Source organism: Lepus europaeus, chromosome 14 (genome assembly GCF_033115175.1).
Source record: "Lepus europaeus isolate LE1 chromosome 14, mLepTim1.pri, whole genome shotgun sequence".
In the NCBI taxonomy this organism is placed as follows: domain Eukaryota; kingdom Metazoa; phylum Chordata; class Mammalia; order Lagomorpha; family Leporidae; genus Lepus; species Lepus europaeus.
In genome coordinates, this window is record NC_084840.1 from 9728613 (window position 1) to 9755615 (window position 27003).

The 27003-nt window shown below is 37.4% G+C and overlaps 1 protein-coding gene across 2 annotated transcripts in view; it reads right to left on the reverse strand.

The window, feature by feature from the left end:
- Positions 1–1871: 1871 nt before the first annotated feature.
- UCHL5 (ubiquitin C-terminal hydrolase L5) overlaps positions 1872–27003 on the reverse strand; it is a 36530-nt gene continuing 11398 nt past the window's right edge. The window contains exons 4-11 of one of the 2 annotated variants that reach the window (XM_062211528.1): positions 21699–21824; positions 21554–21615; positions 21344–21474; positions 19594–19657; positions 12377–12479; positions 11184–11294; positions 8516–8614; positions 1872–4039 (exon numbers count right to left, since the gene is read on the reverse strand). In XM_062211528.1, coding sequence (XP_062067512.1) covers positions 3995–4039; positions 8516–8614; positions 11184–11294; positions 12377–12479; positions 19594–19657; positions 21344–21474; positions 21554–21615; positions 21699–21824 — 741 coding nt within the window. In that variant the 3' untranslated portion in view covers positions 1872–3994. Of the gene's footprint in view, positions 4040–8515; positions 8615–11183; positions 11298–12376; positions 12480–19593; positions 19658–21343; positions 21475–21553; positions 21616–21698; positions 21825–27003 lie in introns of both variants that reach the window. The other variant, XM_062211527.1, reaches the window with a different exon arrangement.

The window sequence follows — 27003 nt, forward strand, 5'->3', positions numbered from 1 at the left end:
ATGCAACAATATTTGTTATATCATTTGCATTTAAAAAAATAATTATGGAGAGGTGAATTTTAAACATGCACGTTTTCTGGAGAAATCTATTTTACAACACTAATAGTGGCCATTTCTGGAAATGGGACTAGATTTTTAAACTTTTTTCTCCTAGGAATCTTCTCATCTCTCTAAAATTAATGCATTTTATTGTTGCTGTTTTTAAGATTTATTTATTTATTTGAAAGGCAAAGTTAGAGAAGGGGAGACAAAGAGATCTTCCATCTGCTGGTTCACTCCCCAAATGGCTGCCATGACAGGGACTAGGCCAGGAGTCCAGAATTTCATCTTGGTCTCCCATGTGGGCGGCAGGGCCCCCAAGGACTTGGGCAATTTTTGGCTGCCTTCCCAGGCACATTAGCAGGAGGATGGATCAAAAATGGGGCAGCTGGGACTCTGGAACTAGTGGCACACACGTGGGATGCCCATAGTCACAGGTGGTAATCTGCTGAGCTATAAGGCCAGCCCCTACATCATTATTTACATAAAAATGAAAATTGTTTATTGTAGAGAAATGTAATAATGTAAGACTGAATAGATTTGCACTCAGCATCGATTCCAACTTCCTCCATAGCCTTTCTTCCTTTGCTCCAGACAATGGAAGACTAAAAACTCATTTTCTAGAAGCCCTAGCACAAAAGCTCACACTGAACTTGAAAGGCTTTAAAAGCAAGGCAAAGCCATCTGACGGCGGCCTCCTTAGCCACACAGAGGGTGGCTTTCTGCACTCTAGTGTACAGGCACTGTCAAGAGACAGTTGTGCCTGGTTCCTCACTCCTCGAACACAGCTCTGGCAACTGGCCTAACTCAGTTGTTCCATTGCTGGACTTATGGACTGTCCTCCTGGCCAGCCAGTATGACAGGCTTTGCTGGAAGTCATTTCTGGAGTTCCAAACTTGAGATCACTCCTCGCAACTGGCTGACTGCAAGGAACTAGTAGGCAGTTTCAAAATTCCTGATATTAATCTCCATTCTTCTTCAAATAGCTAGCACAGTTTGCTGAGAGTAAGTTATCACTGAGAGAAAAGTAAAAATTGAGTATTATCAAGTTTAAAATGCTATACTACATAAATCTAATTCATAGTGTACAAGAGGCATACAAGACTAACACAGAAATGTGCACACACAAGGGGAAAAAGGAAACTAAATACATTGAACATGGCCATGGCCAGCCCCTTGGGAGAAGTATGTAGAATGGAAATTTTACTTTTGCTTATCTGTTTTATCTAAACTTTTTTTTTTGGGGGGGGGTAAATATCCTCTTTCTTTTCTCCAAACAGAACAAAATCTTCCCACAGGAAAAAAAAAAAATATCTAGTGTATCTTAAAATGCTATAGGCAAGTAGGAGGATTAACTAAAGGTATCAATCTGCATGGAACACCATAACACACACAGAAGTATGTATCTTGGTCCTAAATAGGGGAGCAAATCCCCATGGTCATGATCCCAGACAAATATTTGTCTTTTCTAGTGGCACAGTCCAGCTGACTGCTCTCTGCTAGGAAAAGGGCAGCTATCTTGGGAACCAAACATATGAGGTGAGACTAGCCAGTGCTGCAGCTGTCCTCCGTTTATAATAGCACAAGAACATCCCTTAGAACCAGCCACTGTAAAAGGCATAATACAGAATGGCAGTGCCTCCACCTACCCAATCACTGAGATTTCAGAAAATAAAGGGCCAAAGTAAAATGAGCAAAAGAAACTTTCTTTAAAATATCCCTTTAAAATAGTCTGCCTATCTATTTCTGGACTGTTCTTTATTCCTACATTTTCTCTATCCCTCAGCTTCCCATCTTAGTTTCAAACCAGCAATATATAGGACCAGACAAGATCAAGTCATATTTCTTTATTCACAGGCAGAAATAATCATTAAGTGTAACAATGCATTTGCAATCATCAAAGAAGCAGCAAATAAACCATTCTAAAGCTATGGAAATTCCTATCAGGAAATTTTAGTAGAATTAGATTAATAACCAAAAATGTCTGTATCTACAAACACAGTAGTTTTATAAAGTTATTTTTTAAATACTATTTGATACTAGTTACTCTTATTAACAGTGTCTTTCAATGACAAACTCTAATCTTGGATCTTTTATGATTATTGCTTTCTGTGACCTAAGAAACCTTGGGCTATCTCCAGTCACAAATATACCCACCTATGCATTCTGCTGAAAAGCAATGTACTTTTTAGCAGGTATCCTTAGGTCTATGAAGCACCTAAAATTAACTTTTGTGAGGTAGGGGGTCGTAGTTCATTGTTTTTCATGTGGATATTCAGCTGTTCTATTCTGGCTACATTTTTCAAGAGAGTTTCCTTCCCTGTTGGATTGCTTTGCTCCCTTTGTTGAAATTCAAGTGATCACATAAATGTGAATCTGTTTTAGGCTCTCTCTTGTACTTTGCTGATTTGTTGATCCTTATGTCAGCATCATGCCATATTGATTACTGGGTACTACTTACTATAATAACCCTTACATTGTTTTACAAAATTTAAGCCTCAATAAAAGAGGATATATAAATTGAACTGAAATAAATTATGGGATCAACACGAGCCTAAAATAGGCCTTAGGAAATTGTTTTTAAAAATTGTATCACAGCTTTGAAACACTCCATAATTACTACTGTATCAAGACCAAAATATATTTACCCACAAATAACTGAAAACCTACACATTACTCTTTATTATCAATTTAAATTCTGTATGAAAAAATATTTTGCTCATTTTTCTATTCTATTTCCCACCAATTTTCCTTCATTAGTTTAAGTCATTTAATACACAATTAGTAAGCTTAAAAATAATCTTCAAAAAACTCATGTGTTGAAGCTAAAAGATGGGCACACAGTTTTCCCTAATAAAATAAATTATGTCAAATTTATTTTACAATAAATAATAAAATGTTTTAAAAGTCATGAATCAGCTTCAGATACGTGCTTGGTAAAGAAAAAGGTAGATTTCCTTATAAAAACTTTTATAAAATTTCCTTTAAAGTTTACCTTGGAAAAGATCATGAGCAAGAATATAGTACAGCATTACTTTGTAAGAAAAAAAAAGCAACTCTTAAAAGCAATTTAAAAAATCCACTGTGAAGCAAATTGTACATGGCTCTAGAAAACTGTCGGGTATACTAATTTTGTTCAAATTGGCACAGAAGGATTCCCCCGACTGCCGTCACTTCTTCAAAGCAGGTAGCCTGAATTGTCAACCATTTTCAAGAGACACAGCTTAACAACTTAAAAAAAGGTTGACAAACTGCAAGTAACACCAAAACATTTTAAGATTTACAATTTATTCTTAACCTGAAATTTTTCCTTGAAGCACAGTACTCAGACATTCCCAGAACAACTCTACAATACATAAATGATTAAACCCAAACACCTGAAGAATGTCTGCAAAAATCGTGATGAAAATTATACTTTTGTTCACTTCAAATTATCAGCCTTAAAAATCATACTTTTCCAAATAAATTGATATAGGAGATACAACTTGTTTTAACATCCTCAAAACACTCATATATCAAAGATAAAAATGTTGATTTTTTTTCCTATTAATGATACAGGACATCCAGTTTAGTTGAGATCTGCAATTTATAAATTGTAACTATGCAACTGAATACAAAGATCAGAAAATTTTAAGTACAACAGTTGCAGATAAAGAATACCATTTGTGCACTTTTTAAGTTAATTATGGTATGATACATATCTAGCAGTTCTCAGTTCCAATGTCAAATAATGGAATTTGGGCAAGCACTCTTATTATCACTTTTATTTAATATGCATTACATGCACATGATGCAGCTAGGGGAAAAGTTTATGAATCCATGCACTAAAGACAAGACAGACTCGCACTATTGCCAAACGTGCACTGAATCAATTAGGATGTTGCTCAAAGTTCTGTATACTTAATGGTTTCCATGAACATCAGTGGAAGAAGCAGAAACGTGGACACAATCTTCTTCATTTGGTTTCCTGAGCTTTCTTTGCATTCTGTTTTTCTTTTGCCTAAAAATTAAAGATAGTGTGTTACAAAATCTTTAAAAAGTCTGTTTTAGACTATATTAAAATAAAGAGTGCCTAAGAGGGCATTCTTAAGTTAAAGGGCCTAAAACCCAATGTTTACAAGATTTCTAGAGCATTATATTTTCACTTGAGACTCACCACAAACTATTCCTGGACAGTTACACAGTTACTGTGCCCCTAAATCAGAAATCATTAAGGTTGATTTATAGTTCTTTTTTGAAGTTGAAATACAGTATTATAATAGCAATAATTTTAAAGTGTATAATCGCTCATTCCGTAAGGTCAAATTCATTTATGGGTATTCCAAAACAAAACACATACACATTTGCCCATTTCTTATTCCAATTGAGTGTAAGTTTCTCCATAACAATTTGTAAGTTTAACATAACAATTTGTGAGTTTAACATGTCATTAAAGGACTAGGTAACTGTGAGATCAATAAACCTTACTTAAATGACCTAAAAATGTTTTCACACATTTCATTTGGTCCTCACAACAATTATACAGTTTGAGCACAGTAATTCTAGTTTATTCTTCAGTCAGTGAAGAAGCCAAAGCTCAAGGCTAACATACAGAGAAACTTCCACAAAGGTTAAATTACAGGAGCTACAGCACTGCTTCTCAGTATACATACCAATGACCTGGGCAATCTGCTAAAACAAAGAATCATTTAGGTCTCCGGTTCAGCTTTTTTTTTTTTTTTTTTTTAAGGTATTCAAGAGGCAGAAAAGAGAGAGATGCAGAAAGAGACAAAGACAGAACTCACACTCACTGGTTCATTCCCCAAATGCCTGCAATGGTGAGCCCCAGTTGGAGCTGGGCTGCTTAAACCAGAACTCAATCCAGGTGATCTCATGTGGACTGCAAGATCGCAGTTACTTGAGCCATCATCACTACCTCCCAGGGCCTGCATTTAGCAGGAAGCTGAAGTCAGGAGCCAGAGCCAGGAGTGGAACCCAGGCATGCTCCTATTACAGGTGTTTTTGTTACATAAGGGTTATATATATCACTTAAGAACTGCTTAGGAAGTAACCTAAAAATACAGTTACAAAAGTTCTTGTACCATACACCAAATGTGTTTCTTAAAATACAAAACAAAGCTAGCTGGGTTAAGATTCCATTTATGAAACTTCTACATACTTTGACATAATTCTTTTAAGATTTTTATCTCAATCTTTTTTGAAATCACTGTCTCTCCTTGCCATAATCAAAAATGACAGACTAACTTGCTTATGCAGCATCCAAAGCAACTTCAAACACTGCATTAAGGTTTCACTTTTTTTTATTAGCCTCTAAAATGGAAAGATGTTAGCTCAAGTATTGTTATATAATTACAGTTTGTGGCAATTCTGTTATTCCAAACCCAAATCCTGGACACAGGTTTGGTATTTAACATCATTGCTTGGAGCAGCCACATCTTCCCTGTTTGCTTCCTTCTACTGCTTTCACACGCTGTTATCTTACCTAACCTTGACCCCCGCCCTCTCCCAGCCCTTTGCAAAAGCATTCCAATTTAATGATCCATTTCAGAATTCTACAGGTAATTATTTAATAGTGATATTTATGAGAAAAACTATCATTATTCAAGCCTTTATACTATATGGAATTATAAAATTTAATCTTAATCTGTTCTGTCAGTTTTTTAGCTGCTTTATTTTTTAACATTTGTATTTATCAGTAAAAATGATATTTCAATATGGCATAATGATTTTTTTTCCAAAGGAAGGAAAGTAAAAACATATTTATACTAAGGCAGCTGGTATTAGTACAAATTAGCATTTAATTCCAATCACAGATGTAAAATGCTGTGGATATGAAATTTTAAGTGTCCATCAAGCTGCTTAAGAGCTGTCCTGTACTCTTAGACTTCACTCTGGCACCTATCAGAGTGACAATATTCAGCACATAACCAAACTGTATCTATTCCTTTGCCAAATTATACCACAAGTTGCTTAGAAGAATGTGTATTAGTTGTGTATATATCCCCACGCCTAAACAGCTGGAATGTACTTGCAGCTATTACAATTCAAGAACTGCAATCAAGTGAAGAGTCTGAATTCCCCTCAGAACCTAGGAGACTAACAGATACTGCATACAGACAAGGAATAAGTGCATCTCAATTTTGCCTATTTAATATTATTAATAAAAGAACAACTTAGAGAAAGAGGTAAATGTATAAGGTCATAAGTACCCTCCTCAAACCCAAGTGCAAATTCAAGGACAGACTAAGGCAGCGTTCCACCATTAGGTATTCACATACTGCCACCTTGTGTCCAAAACAATATGAACTAATGAATCAGCGTCTTAACACACAGCTGAAAAGCTGCTGCTCTCCAGTGTTCTCAGAAAAGCTATGGAGATGCACCGTAACCAAACATCAAACCAATGCAGGCACTGTGGTCTAGCAGGCAAGGCTGCTGCCTGCAGTGCTGGCATTCCATCTGGGTGCCAGTTCACGTCTCAGCTGCTAAACTTCCCATCCAGCTCCCTGCTAAAGGCCTGGGAGAAGCAGGAGAGCATGGCCCCTGCCACCCACATGGGAGACTAGGAGGAGTTTCCTGGCTCCTGGAGTTGACCTGGCCCAGTGATGGCCATTGCAGTCATCAGGTAGTGGGCCAGCAGATGAAAAATATCTCTCTCCCTCTCTCTTTCAAATAAATAAATATTAAACAAAAAACCAAACCACAAAGGTATAAGGCATAAGAACAATTATAAAGGAAAATTTATACATTTAAAATCTGCCGAGCTGGCACTGTGGTACAGAGGCTGTCACTGTCTCAACACTGGCTTCCCATGTGGCCGCCAGTTCAAGTCCTGGCTGCTCCACTTCTGATCCCGCTCCCTACTAATGTGTCTGGGAAAGCAGCAGACAGCCCAGTCTTTTGTCCCCCGCACCCATGTGGGAGGCCTTGAAGAAGCTGCTGGCTCCTGGCTTTGGTCTGGCCCTACCCTGGCCATTGTGGCCATTTGGTGAGAAAATCAGCAGATGGAAGATTTCTGTCTCTCCCTCTTTGTAGCTCTGCCTTTCAAGTAAATAAATCTTTTTAAAAAAACTTGTGGATCCTTAACAACATTCATCAATAAATAAAATTTAGTATGTCATATGACTTAGCACATTATATACAAGGGTATATCTAAAACTTCAAGGAAAATGGAAAGTTTATTTTGGTGAAAATTTTACTTAAATCCATGTGTACAGAGGTCTTCAAAAAGTTCATGGTAAATGCATACTGTGAAAAAAATTATGCATGGATTCAAAAAATATTTTTGCACTAAAATAAACTTATCTGTTAGTTTTATTTGTTTTCATAATCTTTCAGATGTCCCCTCATATTGCTATTTTGTTTAACATTTTTAAAAGAGAAGAATTTCATCAGGTTTAATACAAAGAACACCATATCTGAGGCACTCTACTAACCAAGACATTTTGGGAAACAATGTCTCTAATTGTAACTAAAATTTTAAGAAAATCAGTTTCCCATTTTGAAATTCCCTAAGATGCATAAATAGAAAACCTCTGTGGAGAAGAGATTTAGCAGTCTTCTGTGACAATTTTTGCATTTAACACTAAAAGTTGGGTCACATTTTTCAGGTAATAAGATAGACACAAAAATTTTATTAGCTCATATCTCATATTTGAAGTTTATAATATGAAACAACTGGCTTGAAATGTATCTTTGCTTTGTAAATTTTAAAATTAGTAAGAAAAATATACCTACCATGTAGTCTGGTCTTTAAATTAATGGTCCAAATTTTTATTTGCCTAGTAGTGTCTTCTCAAAGTGTTTCTCAAAATGTGGTACACAGACCAGTTGCATTAGAATCACTTGGGGGACTTATTAAAGATTCCTTCCCCTATATCAGAATATCTAGGGAAGGGCCAGGTAACATGTATTTTAAAGAGTATTCAGCATTGGTTACTTTCAGAAACACTGATTTACAGAATAAACTTAGAAATACGTTTAAGTCATTTCATTTATTCAACAGATATTTTACTGTCTGATACTGAAAAAAAAAATAAAAAATTTTCACTAACTTAAGCTAGTTTACCCTCAGCAGAAATGATACTTAGGAATAAGAAAAGTTGTCTTAGTCTAGCCTACTTTTTTTTTCCTTTCATCAATGTCCATTCCAGTTCTAATTTTTATGGTACCAATTCAAATTTCGCTAAATGGATAAAAACATTTCAAATACTAACATAAAAATTAGTTTTGCCTAAAGAAAGGGTAGTGTTTTAAAATTTAATACAGCACAATCTAAATTCTTGCCTCTAAGAATTCTGAAAAGTAAAAATAATTTCCAAAAGGTCAACCATTTTCTTTTACAGTAATTATGTAATTAATTCTCATATAATATAAAAGGGCAAAAGTTAAAAAAAAAAATTATGTTATCTCTAATCATGCCAAAAAATGTAGTTCACATTTTTGGAAAATTTAAATCATATTAAGATATACTTACCTTTTCTACTAGTGGTATTAACTGTTGGTGTTCTGCTAAGGTCTTTAACAATTCCATAATAAAAGGCAGATAATTATGCTTTCTTCTGATATTTTCAATCTGAAAATAGAGCAATATTAAATATCGACTATTTTTTGGTACTTAATGTTTTGCATCCAACTTAAAATCCTCCACTCTCATAGAAAACATATTAGAAATAATGAAATTTTGTTCTCATTGAGAATAAAACTCAATACCATGAAACATGTGTAAAGCTTCTTGAGTCTGGATTCTTAGCCTTGGCTTACAAATAATAGAGGCTTTGCAAAGTCCAACCACAGATTACTTACAAAAACACCATAAAAGCAAACTTAAGAAGGACTATGTGATGAACATAAGAAGGTCTATGTGATTAATGCTCTTGCTATTATACCTACACAAATAATCAGACCAAGTCTAATGAGACGAGCTTTATGTTGTGATCAAGAGCAATCTTTCTTCAGGATTACTTGTTATCAAAAAGGGACAGACTGAATGGAAAAGTCTGTGCTTCAGTGGAAAACTATGTGCTATTGAGAGAATACCCCTCCAAGTTAATGTGCTTTCTAGCCCTTCATTGCCATTGAGCAGATATATAAGGGGTCTTTTAAAAATTTAGGGAAAGTGTATTATAAAAAACTGCACGGCCGGCGCCGTGGCTCAATAGGCACTGGCACCCCGGGTTCTAGTCCCGGTGGCTCCTCCAGTCCTGCTCTCTGCTGTGGCCCGGGAGTACAGTGGAGGATGGCCCAAGTCCTTGGACCCTGCACCCGCATGGGAGACCAGGAGAAGCACCTGGCTCCCAGCTTCGGATCAGCGAGGTGCTCTGGCCACAGCGGCCATTGGGGGGTGAACCAACAGCAAAGGAAGACCTTTCTCTCTGTCTCTCTCTCTCACACTGTCCACTCTACCTGTCAAAAAAAAAAGAAAAACTGCATATGGACTTCAAAATTTCTTTACACAATAAACTTATCTTTTAATTCCATTTTCTATGAATTTTTTGAAGTACCCTAATATAAATGACATAATTTGGTTCTTTTATTAGTATGTGCGGTGGAAACTGTTAAAGCTGTCACCTCTTACTTTCCTGTTCACCTTGAAACTGGCCCTTTCCTTTTCCTGCCTGGACTACTCTCAAACCTACCACCCCTACCAATTCCACCTGAAAAAAATCCTCCTAGTTCAAGGCCCATTTCCTTTATTAACAAAAATTCGCTGGCTGTGCAGCATGATGCAGAGCACTGTGCTGACACTGGGGAGCCACCAAAAATGGCAGTGCCTGCCTTCAGCTGAGCTTCACAGAAGACCTAGACTCTTGTTAGGCCATACCAAAATCAAAGTCCCTCCCCTCCACTCCTGTCTGTAAAAATAATACAGGTCAGACTGCAAGTGTAGGAGAATGACATTATTAAAATTAACTCTGCTTTTTGTATTTGGATCCAAGTTATAGAAATGTTTGACATAATTATACAAAATTAAATAAGAATTTACCAAAAAAGTCACCCTAAAAAACTTGAAATCAAAACAAAAAGAAATAAAATTTCAAGTGAACTAAAGGATAGTAAGTTAACTTAATGTCCAAAATGGGATATATCCTAAGGAATAAAAAAGACTAAGGAAAAAACTTTTCTATTGTTATTAACAATATTATTCTGAATGTTTTATATATGTACATATACATATACATTATGGGGCATTGAACAACTCTTAGAAAACGTGCATTACCTTCTAATGCCATTTTGCCACAAACATTTTGAAGCCTTCACACACATAGCCACCATATATTTATGATGTATATCATACACACATAAAATGAATAAGTAATTAATGTTAGCTTGTGAGAAAAGAAGCAAATTCTTAACTTCTCAAGCATAAAGCCCTTTGACTCCCAATTAAGTGGTTGTGCATGGCTTAACATTAAGTACACATTCTGAGAAGTCTGTCTTTGGGCATTACGTCAATGTTCACATACCATGGTGCACTTCTATAAACCCAGATGGTGTTGCCTACTGCACACCCATGCTACATGCAGTCCACTGCTGATGGAATGTCATTATGTAGTAAATAACTATTAATAGGAATTCACATGGTATTTTCTCTTTAAAATTAAAACAAGAAACAAATAAGAATTATTTTCAGCTCTGAAAAGACTTAGTACCAATGACCACAAGAAAGCACTGAGCTTTCAGAACCAGATTGTGAATTCCACTCTCCCTTTTCCACCACAAGATCCTAGGGATTTTTGAAAACATTGCTGATCTCAAGTCTGAAGCAGAAAATGCATAAGGGGCACCTGAAACATTTTGTTAGAAAACAAGGAGGCTGTCAAAGACTAGGGTTGTTAGGTCACAAGGACTTAGGTGATAGGCTAAAGTAGCTCCCGATGGCTAATGAGGATAATTTGAGCATAAATAAGAAAATAACTCGAGTGAACTGAAGCTGCAAGTAGGTTAAAAATCTGTTCATAATTTTTTTTTAAAGTAAAAAAGGTAGAAACCTCACAATTTAACTTTACAGAGTACCAGTGAATCAATGCATGATTCAACACTGGTTAATGAGGGGAGAGAAAGCAAACACTGAACATACCTTCACCTCAAAGTACCCTGCTCTGCGACTGCAATGTTAAAACAAAGTGGTTTTAAAAACATACCTTGTATCTTTTTAATTTCTGTACTTCTTCTTCAATAAGCATCTGGTTTTTGGCAACTTCTGATTGAATAGCACTTAACATATTACTACCCTGATCTGTATCCATGGGTTCCTCCTTAGGGGAAAGGAAAAGAAATAGCATACCCTAATGATCGAGGCTAGAGTACAGAATATCTTGAAATGATAAACAAAATATGATTATTTTGAATTTCTACTCTTAATACTAGTAACAGAACATCAGCCTAAAACCAGTAATATTAAAGGATAAAAGCCTGTAACAGTACCTTCCATATTTCCAAGTTCTATATGACATATAATACATACTATATTGCTATACTCTCATACTAATGGCTATAAATTTGCTTAAATACACTCAAAAATGTGATCAAATATTATAAAAATGACTCTCTATTACTAATTCTCTTCTCCAATCCTATTTATTATAGTCGAGCATAAAGACCAATGAAGACTACATGTGACTCTAAATGTACCTAATTAACTCTGAGAACTATAATCTAACTTGCTTAGTTATACATATAATGAAATAATACTGGCCGGCGTCGCAGCTCACTAGGCTAATCCTCTGCCTGTGGCGCCGGCATCCAGGGTTCTAGTCCCAGTCGGGGTGCCAGATTCTGTCCCAGCTGCTCCTCTTCCAGTCCAGCTCTCTGCTATGGCCCGGGAGGGCAGTGAAGGATGGCCCAGGTCCTTGGGCCCTGCACCTGCACGGGAGACCAGGATAAAGCACCTGGCTCCTGGCTTCGGATCAGTGCAGCGCGCCAGCTGTAGCGGCCATTTGGGGGGTGAACCAATGGAAAAAGGAAGACCTTTCTCTCTCTCTAACTCTGCCTGTCAATAATAATAATAATAATAATAATAATAAATACTTAATGTGGTCAATTGCTAACATTTATAGCATTTTTCATGTTAGTCATTTTCAGTGGTTTTTATATATTATTTCATTTAATCCTCATGACAACCTTATAAGGGAAACACTATTCTCCTCATGCTATATAAAGAAATTAAGAAATTCACATAACCATTAAATGACGAAGTCAGAAATTAAATCCAGGCCTCCTGAGTCCAGAATTTATTCTAATCTCCACTCAGGATATAGATTAAATCTATATGTAAATATTTTCCCTCAGAAGATAATAAAGCAATAATTTTATACTTAAAAATATGGCCACAAACCTCTGCAAGTTGTCTTTGTAACTCTGCTATCTTCTGTTCATATATCATTTTTCTGTCAGACACAATGGCCATTAAGTTAAATCGAATTTCGCCTTCACTGTACCTAGTAAAAAAAAGTTATTTTAAGGTTTATAATGAAACAAAAATTGTAAAAGCATTGTTATTAAACTAATTCATTTTCTCTTTATTCTAGGGGCAAAGAAAATTTATCAATTGACTAAGAGTACAATCGCAGCAAAAAAGAGCTAGATTTCACCAATCACTAATTTTTACAACTGTTTTAAAATTATGTTAGTGCCACCTGAAACGTTTGAAATAACAAATATTCTAAACAATTTACCTACCTTTATAAGAACTATGGCATTCATACATATAATATATCACAATTAAACTAAGATTTCATATTTGTTGGTTTCATTACACTGCATCTTAATGTAATCATACATCTTACTGTAAAATTCCATAAAGCAGGGAGCAGACAGACAAGCTAGGGGACTGATGACCTAGGAACATCAGGGGTGATGAACCCCCTGGGCTCTCTCTCTGCCTCACAAACCCCAGAGGAGATGAGGAAACCGCTAACCCAGAACGTCAACAGGCAGACATTTAAGCACTGCTACAGCAGCCTGCTTTCTCTGGTCAAACAGCAAAGGGGCAGTCTTACCAAACAGAAAACTTTCACATGAGTGTTCTGAATGAAAAATCTGTGACTTGCTCCCTCCCTACCCAGGTTGTCCTGAGGCACCTAGGCTGGCGCCAAGAAAGGCCAGGTGGTACTAACAACATCCATTTGCATATCAAAGGACAGCAAGCCTAAACTGTCAGCATCATCCAGTAACAAAGACTGCTGCTTCAGTTTTAGAGCAGCCCCAAGGCACTCCTATGCAGCCCTGTGGGGAGCTGGAATCTCCACCTCTGCCCAGCAATAACAAGGAATTTCCTTTTAACCTCAGGTAGCAATGGAGGCCACCTATAGAATTTTGACTTCCACTCCCACCTGCCAGTAATGAGACAGTTGCCCCAATGTACTCTACCAGAGCAGTGCACATAAAAACCAGCTAAAACAAGTTTCAAATAAGATCCAAAGTCTCAGTATAAAATCCTCAAGATACTCAGGTTTTAACCAATAATCATTAGTCATACTAAAAACCCGAAAACTTCAACTTGATAGTCACATGACAAATATTAGAATTATGACAATTTTAAAAGAGCCACTGTAAAAATTATTTGGCAAGCAACTGGAAACATGAAAAACTTAAAGTATCAGCAGGTAAACAAAGATATAAAGAACAAAATGAAATTTTCACAACTGATAAATACAACAACTTAAATAAATTCATTTGATGGGTTCAAGAGCAGAGGGGACAAAGAATCAGTAAACTAGAATAGAAATAGAAATTATTCAATCTGAACAGAGGGAACAAGACATCAGACCACAAATAAAATTAATAGAGCCTTGGGGCCGGTGCTGTGGCGTAGTGGGTAAAGCCGCCAGCATTCCATATGGGCACCGGCTGGCGTCCCAGCTAATCCACTTCTGATCCAGCTCTCTGCTGTGGCCTGGGAAAGCAGCAGAAGATGGCCCAAATGCTTGGGCGCCTGCAACCGCACGGCAGACCCAGAAGAAGCTCCTGGCTCCTGGCTTCAGATTAGTGCAACTCCAGCCGTTGCGGCCAAGTGGGGAGTGAACCAGCGGATGGAAGACCTCTCTCTCTCTCTCTCTGCCTCCCCTTCTCTGTTAGTGAAATGGTGCAGTCTTATCTATGGCATGATCTACACCCTGACACCATCCTAGGCTCTAGCCCCCCTGCCACTGCTGGAAGCCAGGTGGCCACATGGCCCAACCACTGGTGCCAGCTTCGCCTTCATCCTAATGGGATTCACCGATCCTACTTCTCTGCCCACCCCCTCCTCCCACCCTCAGCTAAGTTTTAAAAGGACCTGTCCCAGAACACGTGGCGCACTCTCTCTCTCTCTCTCCTGACCTCTGTCTCTTACACTCTCCTTCTCCCTCTTTTCCTTCTTCGCCCCTTCCCTCCAATCTGTCGGGTTTCCCCCAATAAACTCTTTCCCTTACTCCAGTGTTTAGTGTGTTTTGTGGCGGCCTTACATTCTCTCTCTGTGTAGCTCTTTCAAAATAAATAAATAAATATTTAATAAACCAACCAACCAACCCTGGGAAGAGAAAGCGAACAGGACATACAAAAATCCCTGCTTTTATTTAAAAAAAAAAATTAATAGAGACTCAAAGGCCTGTAGAATTAAAACAAAAGAGACAATATTCAAGTCCTTGGAGTCTGGGAAGGGTAGGAGAAATGACGAGGCTGACAAAGTACAGATGCAACCATGAGACACTTCTGCTTACAAATGCCAGCCTCTCATACTGGAGTGCTTATTGGAATCCTAGCTGCTCCACTTGAGGTCCAGCCTCCTGCTAATGTGCCTCAGAAGGAAGTGGAAGATGGCCCAAGTGCTTCAGTCCCTGTCACCCACATCGCAGAGCAGGATGGAGTTCCAGGCTCCTAGCTTCAACCTGGCCCAGTCTCAGATGTTGCAGCCATTTTGGGAATGAATCATCGATGGAAAACTTCTCTCTCTGCCTTTCAATTAAATAAATAAATCGTAAATCTTAAATAAAGAAAATAGCATTACAGGATATAATGACTGAAAACTTCCCAAGTTTGATGAGAATAAAAACCCATAAATTTAGGAAGCTGAGCAAATCTTGAACAGAACAAACCTAAAGAAATTCACACCAAGACAAATCACAATCAAACTTCTGAAAACTAAACAGGAGAGAAAGATAAAGCTAGAGATCAACACCTGTGGGAGAATACCCTGGACTTATTATCAAAAGTCAAGGAGTGGCACGTTTTTCAAGTGCTAAAAGACTGTCAAGCCAGAATTCTGTATCAAGTGATAACATCCTTCAGAAATGAAAGGGAAATCAAGATATTCTCAGATATAGAAAAGGAATCTGTTGACAGAAGACCTGCCCCAAAGGAATGGCTACCATAAATTTTTTTTTTTAATTTTTTATTTTTTTTTTATTTTTGACAGGCAGAGTGGACAGTGAGAGAGAGACAGAGAGAAAGGTCTTCCTTTTGCCGTTGGTTCACCCTCCAATGGCCGCCGCGGTAGGCGCGCTGCGGCCGGCGCACCGCGCTGTTCCGATGGCAGGAGCCAGGTGCTTCTCCTGGTCTCCCATGGGGTGCAGAGCCCAAACACTTGGGCCATCCTCCACTGCACTCCCTGGCCACAGCAGAGAGCTGGCCTGGAAGAGGGGCAACCGGGACAGGATCGGTGCCCCGACCGGGACTAGAACCCGGTGTGCCGGCGCCGCAAGGCGGAGGATTAGCCTGTTGAGCCACGGCGCCGGCCGGCTACCATAAATTTTCTAAACAGAAAAAAACATGATAAAAAGAGTTCTGGAGACATCACAAAAAAGGAACAATGGAAAGAATAAAAATGTGGGTAAATACAACATGTTTTCTGCCTTTAGACTTTCTAAATTACATTTCATGGTTAAAGCAAAAATTATTATACTATGTGGCATCGTCCTAACATGTATTAAGAGGTATTAGGACAATCACGTTAACACAGGGGTCAGTAAAAGTATGCAAAGGGAAGGTAAGGTTTCTACATCTCACTTGAACTAGTAGATTCTTGACATCAGTACCCTGATAAATTAGAGAACCACTAAAACAGCCATACAAAAAATACTCAAAAAATATTACAGGTAAACCAAGGTGAGATTCTGAACAATGTTTGAAGGGGCCAGCACTATGGCGTAATGAGCTAAGCCTCCGCCTGTGGTGCTGGCATCCTACATGGGCGCTGGCTCACATCCCGATCAAGCTCTCTGCTATGACCTGGGAAAGCAGTGTGGAATGGCTCAGGTTCTGGGGCCCCTATCCCCACACAGGAGGCTCAGAGGAAGCTCCTGGCTCATGGCTTTGGATCGGCCCAGCTCCGCCATTGCAGCCATTTGGGGAGCAAACCAGCAGATGGAAGACCTTTCTGTCTCTTCCTCTATGACTTTACCTCTCAAATAAATAAAATCTTTAAAAAGAAGTTTAAATATATTACCAAGAAGGAAAAAAAAAAAAAAGAAACAAAAAAACAAAGAGAAATAAATTCAGTGGCAGAATTAAATTGTAACATATTAAATACCTATTTAATTTATATGTAATTTCATGACAATTACAGTCAATATAAATGATCTAAACACACCAAATAAAAGAAAAAGATCAGGTTAAAAATAAACATGACCCAAACTACATTGACTACAAGAAACTTGCTTCAAATACAATGATATAGGTTAGTTGAATATAAAAGGATGGAAAAACATATCATGCATATGTAAAAGGGGGAAAAAGCGAAAGTGTTTATACGATTATTAAACAAACATTACATATCAGAAAATGACTAGAGACAAAGAGGGGCACTATATAATGAAAAAAAGATAAACCCAAAGAACTAGCAATCATAAAAACACATGCACCAAACAATAGAGATAGAAAAAATATAAAGCAAAAACTGGTAGAAACAAACTCAAAACCACCACCTCTTTTTGCAAATGACAAAATTGCGTATATAGAAAATGCTGTAGAATTTTTTACCTCAACAAGGTGAAAGGATGCAAGACAAGGGGGAAAAATTAGTCGCATTTCTTAAAAAAAAAAAAATTGATTTATTTGAAAGGCAGAGTTAGAGATCGATCAATCTTCCATCCACTGGTTCACGCCTCAGAGGGACACAAAGGACAGAGCTGGGCAATCTCCCCTGCTTTCTCAGGCACATTAGCTGGATCAGAAATGGAGCAGGGGCCAGCACTGTGCTGTAGCAGGTAAAGCCACCTCCTGCAGTGCCAGCATCCCATACAGGTGCTGGTTAGAGTCCTGGCTGCTCCACTTCCGATCCAGCTCTCTACTATGGCCTGGGAAAGCAGTAGAAGATGGCCCAAGTCCTTGGGCCCCTGCACCCATGTGGGAGACTTGGAGGGAGCTCCTGGCTTCTAGCTTCGAACTGGCACAGCTCTGGTCATTGCAGCCTACTGGGGAGTGAACCAGTGGATGGAAGGCCTCTCTCTCTCTCTGACTCTCCTTCTCTGTGTAACTCTTTCAAATATATAAATAAATCTTAAAAAAAAGAAAGAAAGAAAAAACTGGAGCAGCCAGAACTCAAACTGGAGAACACATGGGATGCCGGCATCGCAGGTCACAGCTTAACTTGTTGTACTAAGACGCTAGTCCCAAACTTTATTTCTGTGCATTAGCCATAATCACAAGTAAATTTTAAAAAAATACAGTATCATTTATAGAATCAATCAAAAGAATATGAAGTGCTTGGATATAAATCAGACAAAACATGCATACGATTTATATGCTAAAATTACGTAATACTGACAAATAAAATAGAGGAGAGCTAAGTAAATGGAAAGATATCCCATAGTCTAATGAAGGCTAGAAGACTCAAATAGTAAAGATACCAATTCTCAAATTGGTATAAATGTTTGACACACATTCCTATCAAAATCCCAGTAAGTTTTGTAGATACAGGAATATTATATCAAAATTTATATGGGAAAGATGACTAATTATAATAGCTCAAAAATTTTAAAGAAAGGGATCAAGTGGGAGGCAGCAGTCCACCTAGTTTCAAGACTTACTGCTTCAGTAATTGAGACTGTATAGGGCTGGCAGAGGAACAAATCGCTGAATGGCTAGAATAGTGAATCCAGACACAGTATGTCTAACTGGTTTCTTACAAAGTTGTAGGAGCAATTCAGTGGAAGGACAGCCTTTGAAAATGAACCTTGACCTAAACATCACACACCATATAAAAAAATTAACTCAAGATAGATTATATACTTAAATGTAAAACATTAAACTATAAACCATTTAGGGAGGAAAAATAGGGGAAATCTTTGGGATCTAGATTCAACAAAGGATTCTTAGACTTGACAGCAAAAATACAATTCATAGTGAGAAATACCAACAACTTAGACTTCAACAAGTTTAAGACCTGTTGCTCTATGAAACCATGTTAGGATGAGGAGGAGATGGGCTACAGAATGAGAGAGAATATTTGCAGGCAACACATCAGATGAAGAACTAGTGTCTAGAATAGGTAAAGAACTTTAGAGCTCAACAGTTAAAAATCAAACAATCCAATTAAACAATGAGGCACAAAAAGAATTTCAACATTAGTCATTAAGGGAAATGAAGTCTAAAACCACAGTGAAACATGAGAGTGAATAAATTTTTTTTATATGTGAGCAACTAAATGCTAACAAAGCTGCAAAGAAATGAGATCTCTCAGATATTGCTGGTCAGAATGTAAAATGTTACAGTCCCTCTGGGAAATCATTTGATAGTTTCTTTTTATAAAACAAAGCATGCATTTACCATATGACCCAGCAATGATACTCCTGGGCAGTTATCCCAGAAAAATGAAAACTTAAGTATACAAAAAAAACTACATAAAAATGTTTATTGGTTTATCCTATATAGAAAAAAAGGAAAATAATGCAGATGTCTTTGAATGGGTAAAAAGGCAAAAAATCCATGCCATAGAACACTTTTCATCAATTAAAAAACTACTGATACACTCAACAAGGCCAATTTCCAGAGAGACATGCTGAGTGAAAAAAAGCTAATGCATAAGAGGGTTACACATTGTGTAACACATTCATATTCCTTACAAATTAACAATTTTTAAATGCCAAAATTATAAACCTAGGGATTAAGGGGGGAGGGAAGGCAACCTGAAGGATCCTGTGATAAAGATCCTTTTGTTGTATCTTGACTATGGAATTGTCCATGGCCTGGCAGTAATACTGTCTGTACTACAGTTTTGTAAGATTTTATAACTGCAAGGTACAATGTCCATGACCTCTCAGTATTTCTTACAAATGAACGTGATTGTATAATTAGCCAAAATGAAAGTTTAACTTATAATTGACAAACCTGAAAAGCAAAACTCTATCAAATATTTGTACAAATATCAAATAATACAAACTATCTAACTGATAGATCAACTTCTCTAAAGATATGTTATCATATTATTCTGTAGAATGTAGAGATTTTCTGAAAGCATTAATCCAATCAGAAGTAGATGTTCAATATACATTGCTAAGATATAAGAAAACAAAAACTTAACAAAATGCTTTAAAATCAGAATGTTATGCTGATGAGATTAACTGAGACATTTACTTTTGTATCCTTTTTTCTATGACTGGTCTCACTGCACTGATCCAGTCATCTTGATTGCATGCACCTAGAAAGAAATTTAAAAATTAATTACAAATTAGAAAAATCAATGTTCATTACTATTTCAAAAGTTTGACCCCAAATTTTTTTCCAAATATTTTAGCAAGTTTAGGACAGTAAAAATTTTTCTGACATAACTGTGCTAAACTTTAATTCTTATTTTCTTGGTAATTATGAGGAAAAAGAGTATCATCATAATTTGCACTGTCATGTTATTGTATCACTTAGTAGTGGTTAAACAAGTGTGAGGGAGTAATAAGTTAAAGGTTATTTCACGTAACTCACTCTTCATTTTAGAGATGATGAAAGTGAAGGCTAAGGAAAAACCAACCCACATGGTAGTGGGCCAAAAGATTCTGTGATTTGTCTCACTGTCTATAATAATAAAATAAAAAACAAAAATCCACTATAACACAAAACCAATTTTGCCCAGTTATTTTAATGCTTGTTTTTTCACCTGAAAGTACAGCATAGCCACCAGTTGTACGATAAAACTGGTGGTTCTGTTCAATCATTTAACTTCTCTTATATTTGATGGTTCTAATAAACAAAGAATGAGCAGACAGAAGCCAACAGAGAAAATGCAGCAATCAGATAATTTACCAAATTAGAGAAAATGAGCTTCTACTGAATTGGAAAACAAATATTTTACAATATAATGATAGCATGTAAATTTGGCCTGAAACTATTAAAATGGCCAATAAAAGGGATATGATCAAAAAGAACAAACAAAATCAATGTATGCTTTATTAAATTCTAAAAGTATATAGTTTTACAAGCAGCATGTAACATTAGATTCAACTAAAACAAGTTTTAATAAGAAAAAGGAGTCAGAATTCTTCTGCTGACCTATTGTTTCAGAATTACAGATTACACTCTAACTTTAATAATCATGTATCAATTTTGCTCAAAGTTACAGAGTGGGTTCAGGACAAATCTATCCTTTGACACATAGAATAGCATATTAATGCACTATTATAGGTTGTTAAACAATTGAAGTAATTTATTCCAAATGAAAATATTTTAATACAAGATAAAAAATGCTTGTTATCCCTTATCAATAGGTTACAATGACAAGAATAATTTATTTTTCGTTTTTATTTATTTTTATTTGAAAGGCAGACAGAAACAGAGACTGACTGATTCCCAGGTGCTGATCCACTTCCCACATGCCTGCAAGAGCTGAAGCTGGGCCACCCTAAAGCCAGGAGCTGAGACCTCAATCCAGATCTTGCATGTGGGTGGCAGGACGTAACTAGTTGAGCCATCACCTGCTGTCTCCCAGCATACACATTAGCAGGAAGCTACAATCAGGAGTAGAGCCAGGAATTGAATCCAGGCAGTCCAAAATGGGACACGCTCATCCCAACTGGCATCTTACCTACTATATCAAACATTTACCCAAGAATAACTTCTTAAAGGTCACAAGGAATAGTTTTTAGAAGTTACCTGAAAAAAATATAAACTTGTAATCTGTGGTTTTAAAGTACTTTCTCTTAGTAAAGAAAGGCCTCTACTAAAATATAGAAATCAATATATTCTTCCTATATGTTAATTTAATAAAGTACTGAAGACCTTAAGACCTTCATATTATACCTTCAAAATTTAAGCAGCACTGTGGCTTAAATCCAGGTGAATATTCATCTTTTTTCCTTTGTCAAAAGTGAAATACCAGAAACAGGATCCAGATTACCTAAATCAATCGGTCCTTCTCTTAATCCATCTAATTCATATAGTCGTCCATTAACAGGAACATAACTGACAAAATGAAAAGCATCTTCTTCTTTTGCCGATGTCTTCGCATCAAATTCAAACATTTGCTGCCTACAGCAGAGAAAACAAGTAGTGAGAGACAAAGCAGCAAGGAGACAAACAGTGCACATTTAACATGAAGTGTGCTTACCTGGCAAAACTGTTGTGTACTTGTCGAATCACATCCGAATTGCTCAGTGCCAAACCTTTCATCTAAAACAATTTTTAAAAATAGTCTTAAAATAAGAACCATCAAAAATAGGACATTTTAGGATTAGGGAAAGGATTGTACTCACAGCTGCATCAAAACTTTGTGAAAATTCTTTAAACTCTGATAATGTCTCTCCTAAATGGACATCTTGATGGGTACAGTTCAACAACACACTTACTATGGCTTGAGTGGCACAAGCATTATTAATTACCTATAAAATACAAGAGCAAAGATAGTACTAATTTTTATTTTAAAAAAGTTTTTCATGGTAATAATGACCTCCAAAATATTAAGAGTTTTAAAATTTCATTTCATATAATCTTGGCCTAACTGTAATAAACATGTTTAATTTCTACTTTAGTCTATTTTCAGGAATTTGCTGAAATTCTGGAATTGAATACCCAGGAAACTAAATAGGTTAAATGAACTCATTATGCTAGTGAAAATGCAACTAGTTAAGAGTGACCAGTCTTCCTCATCTAAAACACATCTTCTCACACAGGATTTTCTCTGGGTCTGTAACCACCTGGAATGATGAAAACTCTTAGCTGCTGAGTTTTGACCAAAGGGAAATAAGCATGTGACATGAGCAAATTCAAGGAAGTGTAAGGTAAGGGAGTGAGTTGCCTTCTTCCTGTTATCTGGAATGTGGAATTGAGATAGAATGGTTAAAGCTCCAGCAATCACCTTGGACCATGAAGTAAACTTTGGAACAGTGGACTTGGACAAAAGTACGATCTACAACCTTGAGAGCTCATGGATGTGGAAGACAAAAAAAATTCCTCATACACCATTTTTCTCTAAAACGAACCGTACCTAACCCTAACAAGCCGTGGTTACAATGGCATTCTAGTATCTTCTACTGAACTTGCTTTTGCTATAAAGCTGCTATTAATCTAGAGTGATCCTCAGTCTCTCTCCCCTAGTTAATACCTGCTTAACCTTCAGATTTTAGCTAATCTGTCACTTACTTAGAGATGCCTTCTAAGATTTGCCTGACAGGGTCGAGTTTTACTTTTCCATGTGCAGTTAAGAACTTGGTCTTGCTGAAAGTCTGGCCTTTGCCCTTGGCTCCTATGAGGTGAACTCCAAGACATTAAAAAGTCTTGCCTGAGAGAAGCATCAATATCAGTATCTTGATCTTGGTGACTTCCAATGCTAACTGTAGTAACTGTCTTAGGAATAGGTCAGCCTGCACCTACTGGATACCTACTATGCACCAGCAACAGACATAAAACAAAAGTGCTGACTGTCAGGTTTGGAGTTTAATGTGTAAGAAACAAATACACAGAGACATCCACAAAAAAGTATGTACAAATATAAGCAGTTTTCATTTTTTATCTCTGGAACAAGGATTATAAGCATTGTTATTTTCTACTTCATACATTCCACAATGTTTAAATTTTGTATAATGAGCAATAATCCCTATATTCGTTACAGAAACAGCAAAGCCTTCTTTAGAAAGGGGATAAATCATCTGAAGACCTTTTAAAACGATCTATCCCCCTGTTCTCTACTATTTATGTCTTCCCCTCTTCTCCCCCAAAGGAAGAGTGACAGACAGACCTTCCATCAGCTCTTCACTTCCCAAATGCCCACAACAGGCAGGGCTGGGCCAGGCCGAAGCCAGGAGTCTGTGACTCAATCTGGCTCTTCCATATAGGAAGCCAGGACCCAAACACTTGAGCCACTGCTTGCTGCAACCCAGGGTATGCATCATCAGAAGCTAGACCAGAAGCAGAGAGGAGACTCAAATCCTGGCACTCCAAGATGGTCTTAATCACTGTGCCAAATGCTACCTCATCCAAATTTTAAAATTATAATTATTGGTTTTAAAATTATCATTATTGGAAATACAATGATATTCACATAGATATTTGAATGTATAATCATATTAAGTAGGTTATTTGTGTTAGAAAAATAAGCTCAAAATGTTGAACTTTTAAGAGATTACTTTAACAAATTATAGACATTTATACCAAAACTACTTTTAAAGGCAGCAGTGCATGATAAAGTTAAGAGGGCAGACTTCAATGCCATGGAGCCTGGGTTTGCACCCTAGACTGCCACTGACCAGCTGCTTAACCTCCAAGACTGTCTCCACCTAGTCTGTAAAACCACGTACCTGTTTATGGAAAACACTACAAATGAATTAATGATTTAAAAATGCAGATAAAAGCATTTAATAAGCCTTCAATTTATAATGCTAACTTTAATTATTAAATATACCAAATGGAACTAAGTAAAATTTTTTCACTGAGTGTAAAAGACACAAACCATTTTACATAATCTTAGTAACAAAATTACAAGAATGTATTAGATATGGACAGAACATATAGGAGGTAATGACATGTGGAACCACAAACCTGAGTTTTAGATTTGAGTTTAAGCTCTGAATCCATCACACATGTATATTATTTACCTTGGACAAATAATTCAATTTTTCTAGGCCTTAATTTCTTTATCTGTGTTAAATAAAAATCTGTTAAAAGTAGTTAATAAAGCTGGGTGTGGGATTACAAGGATATTTATTCCTATAACTGTGTAATGTAAATTCTGCCATCAGAAAGAAAATGGTAATTTTTTTAAAAGATTTATTCATTTGAAAGGCAGAGTTACAGAGAGGCAAAGGGGTCTTCCATCTGCTGGTTCACTCACTAAATAGCTGTAGTGGCTGGAGCTGTGCCAATCCAAAACCAGGAGCCTGGAGCTTCTTCCAGGTCTCCACAAGGGTGCATGGGCCCAAGGACTTAGTCACCCTCCACTGCTTTCCCAGGCCATAGCGAAGAGCTGGACTGGAAGTGGAACAGCTGGGACTCAAATCGGTACCCATATGGGATGCCAGCAATGCAGGTGGTGGCTTTACCTGCTACACCACAGTGCCGCCCCCAGAAAACAGTAATTTTTAACTATATAATGATGAAACCATATTTCCTTAAAGTAAGAAAAAGCTCTGGGGTGGCATGTGACTTAGCGGTAAAGATGCTGGTTTAGATGCCTGTCACCCACATGACAGTGCCTGGGTTTGATTTCCAGTTCCAAATCCTATGCATAGCTTTCTCTGGTGTCTCACATCAGAGTGCCTGGGTTCCTCTATTTAGCTTCAGATACTGGAAAGCAGCAATGATGATCCAAGTGATTGGGTTCCTGACACTCATGAGGGAGACCTGGATTGGGTTCCCAAGCTCCTGGCTTTGGTCCCAGTCAAGCCCATTGCGGGCATCTGAAGAGTGTACCCGTGATGGCTGCTCTCTCCCTTTGTCAAATAAACTACAAGAGAAGAGAAAGCTCTAATTTCTTTAAAAACACTGAGAAGAAAACGGAAAGAAGCAATAAAATTAGAGGAAAGGGAAAACAAGTTACTAAGTAGAAAAGTCTTGACCAAAAAAGTAAACAATTGTATTTTTCTACCATTCTCAAGGTTAATTAGATTATTCTAAGCAATATTTTGGGTCTCAGAAACAATTGCAATTTTTAAGCAAATGCAATCATACAGTTCAGATTACCAACATTAATCAAGGGGTCAGCACTGTAGTGCAGTGGGTTGAGCTGCTGCCTTCAATGCTAGTATCCCACACGGGTGCTGGTTTGAGTCTTCACTTTTTTTTTTTAAGATTAATTTATTTGAAAGTCGGGGGGGGCAGGGGGGAGAAAGAGTTACCTTCAATCAGCTGGTTCACTCCCCAATGGCTGCAATGGATAGAGCAGAGCCCACCTGAAGCCAGGAGTATCCTCTGCAACTCCTTCGTGAGTGCATGGACCCAAGGACTTGGGCCATCCTCTGCTGCCTTCCCAGGCATACTAGAAGGGAGCTGGATTGGAAGTGGAGCAGCCAGGAATCAAACCAGGACCCATATGGGATGTTGGCCCTGCAGGTGGCAGCTTTACCTGCTATGCCACAGCAATGGCCCTGCGTTCCATTTCTGATCCAGCTACATGCTAATGCACCTCAGAAAGTAGAGGAAGATGGCCCAAGTTCTTGGACCCTCTGCCACCTATATGGGAGACTCAGATGGAGTTCCAGGCTCCTGGCTTCAGCCTGGCCCAGCCCTAGCTCTTGAGGCCATTTGGGGAAAGTGAACGAACAGATGAAGATCTCCCTCCTTCCCCTTGCCTCTCTCTCCCCCTTTGTCTCTCTCTGCCTTTGAAATAAATAAATGAAACATTAATCCAAAGAACTTATCAAATACACACACTATTTTTCAGCTTTTCCAATCAATTGGCCACATATAGAGAGGTATCTACTAATACGAGTTAAAACTGTATTTTCCTGATCATAGTATAGACTAGAATAGTTCTCCAAGTGTGGTCCACAGATCTCTAGGAATCCCTAATACTCTATTCTAGGAGTTTGCCAGCTCAATTATGTCCATCACAATTTGAAGGCAGTTTTTGTCTCTTTCTCTGCATTCCCATTTGTGCTAAGACAAAAAAGGAACAGCTGATATTTTAGCAAGAATCTAAGCAGTGGCATTAAACTGCTTCACTGACACATATAGTTAAAAAAAAAACAGGGGCCAGTGCTATGGCTCAGTGGATTAAAGCCCTGGCCTGCAGTGCCGGCATTCCATATGGGAACCCATTCTAGTCCCAGCTGCTCCTCTTCCGATCCAGCTCCCTGCTAATGTGCCTGTGAAAGCAGTAGAGGATGGCCAAATCCTTGGGCCTCTGCACTCAGCTGGGAAACTTGGAAGAAGCTCCTGGCTTTGGACTGGCTCAGCTCCAGTACTTGGGGACATTTAGGGAGTGAACCTCTCTCTCTCCCTCTCTGCCTCTCCCTCTAACTATAACTCTTTCAAATAAATAAAATAAATCTCAAAAAAAAAAAAAAAACACACATACATACACAAAACAAAATGTTTTACTGACAAATGTCTTTGATATGCACTAACAGCTGTTTTTATTAAATTCTGACCTTAGGTTGTTAAGTCTTCAATATTCTGCAAAATGAAACAGGAAGTACAGATAAAGAACTGCTATTGCATACCACGATTTGCTGATTATCTTGAGGAAGGCACTTGTGAAGTTGTTTGAATTGTGGGCTGAGCCTTTTAACAATATTTTTACTTGACAGAAAAACTGACACAGGGTTTTCAGAGGATATTTCACAGATATTCTCTTGAAAAATGAGTGAAATGAGTCTATAGCTTTAAGGAAAACACCTGATGCTACTGTCAATAAATACTGAACTTTGAGCAAGAATCAGAATTTCATAAAATTTAAATCTACCATTGTGAGCTAAACATTTCTGACAGATAATTACTTTTCTGATGTTATAGGGATCTTAATATTAGCAGATATCACTTGTTACTGTCAAATGATAGCAAATGTGTCAACAAATGGAAAAAAATGCATAAACCAGTGAATTTTTAAATGAGCAATGCACAATG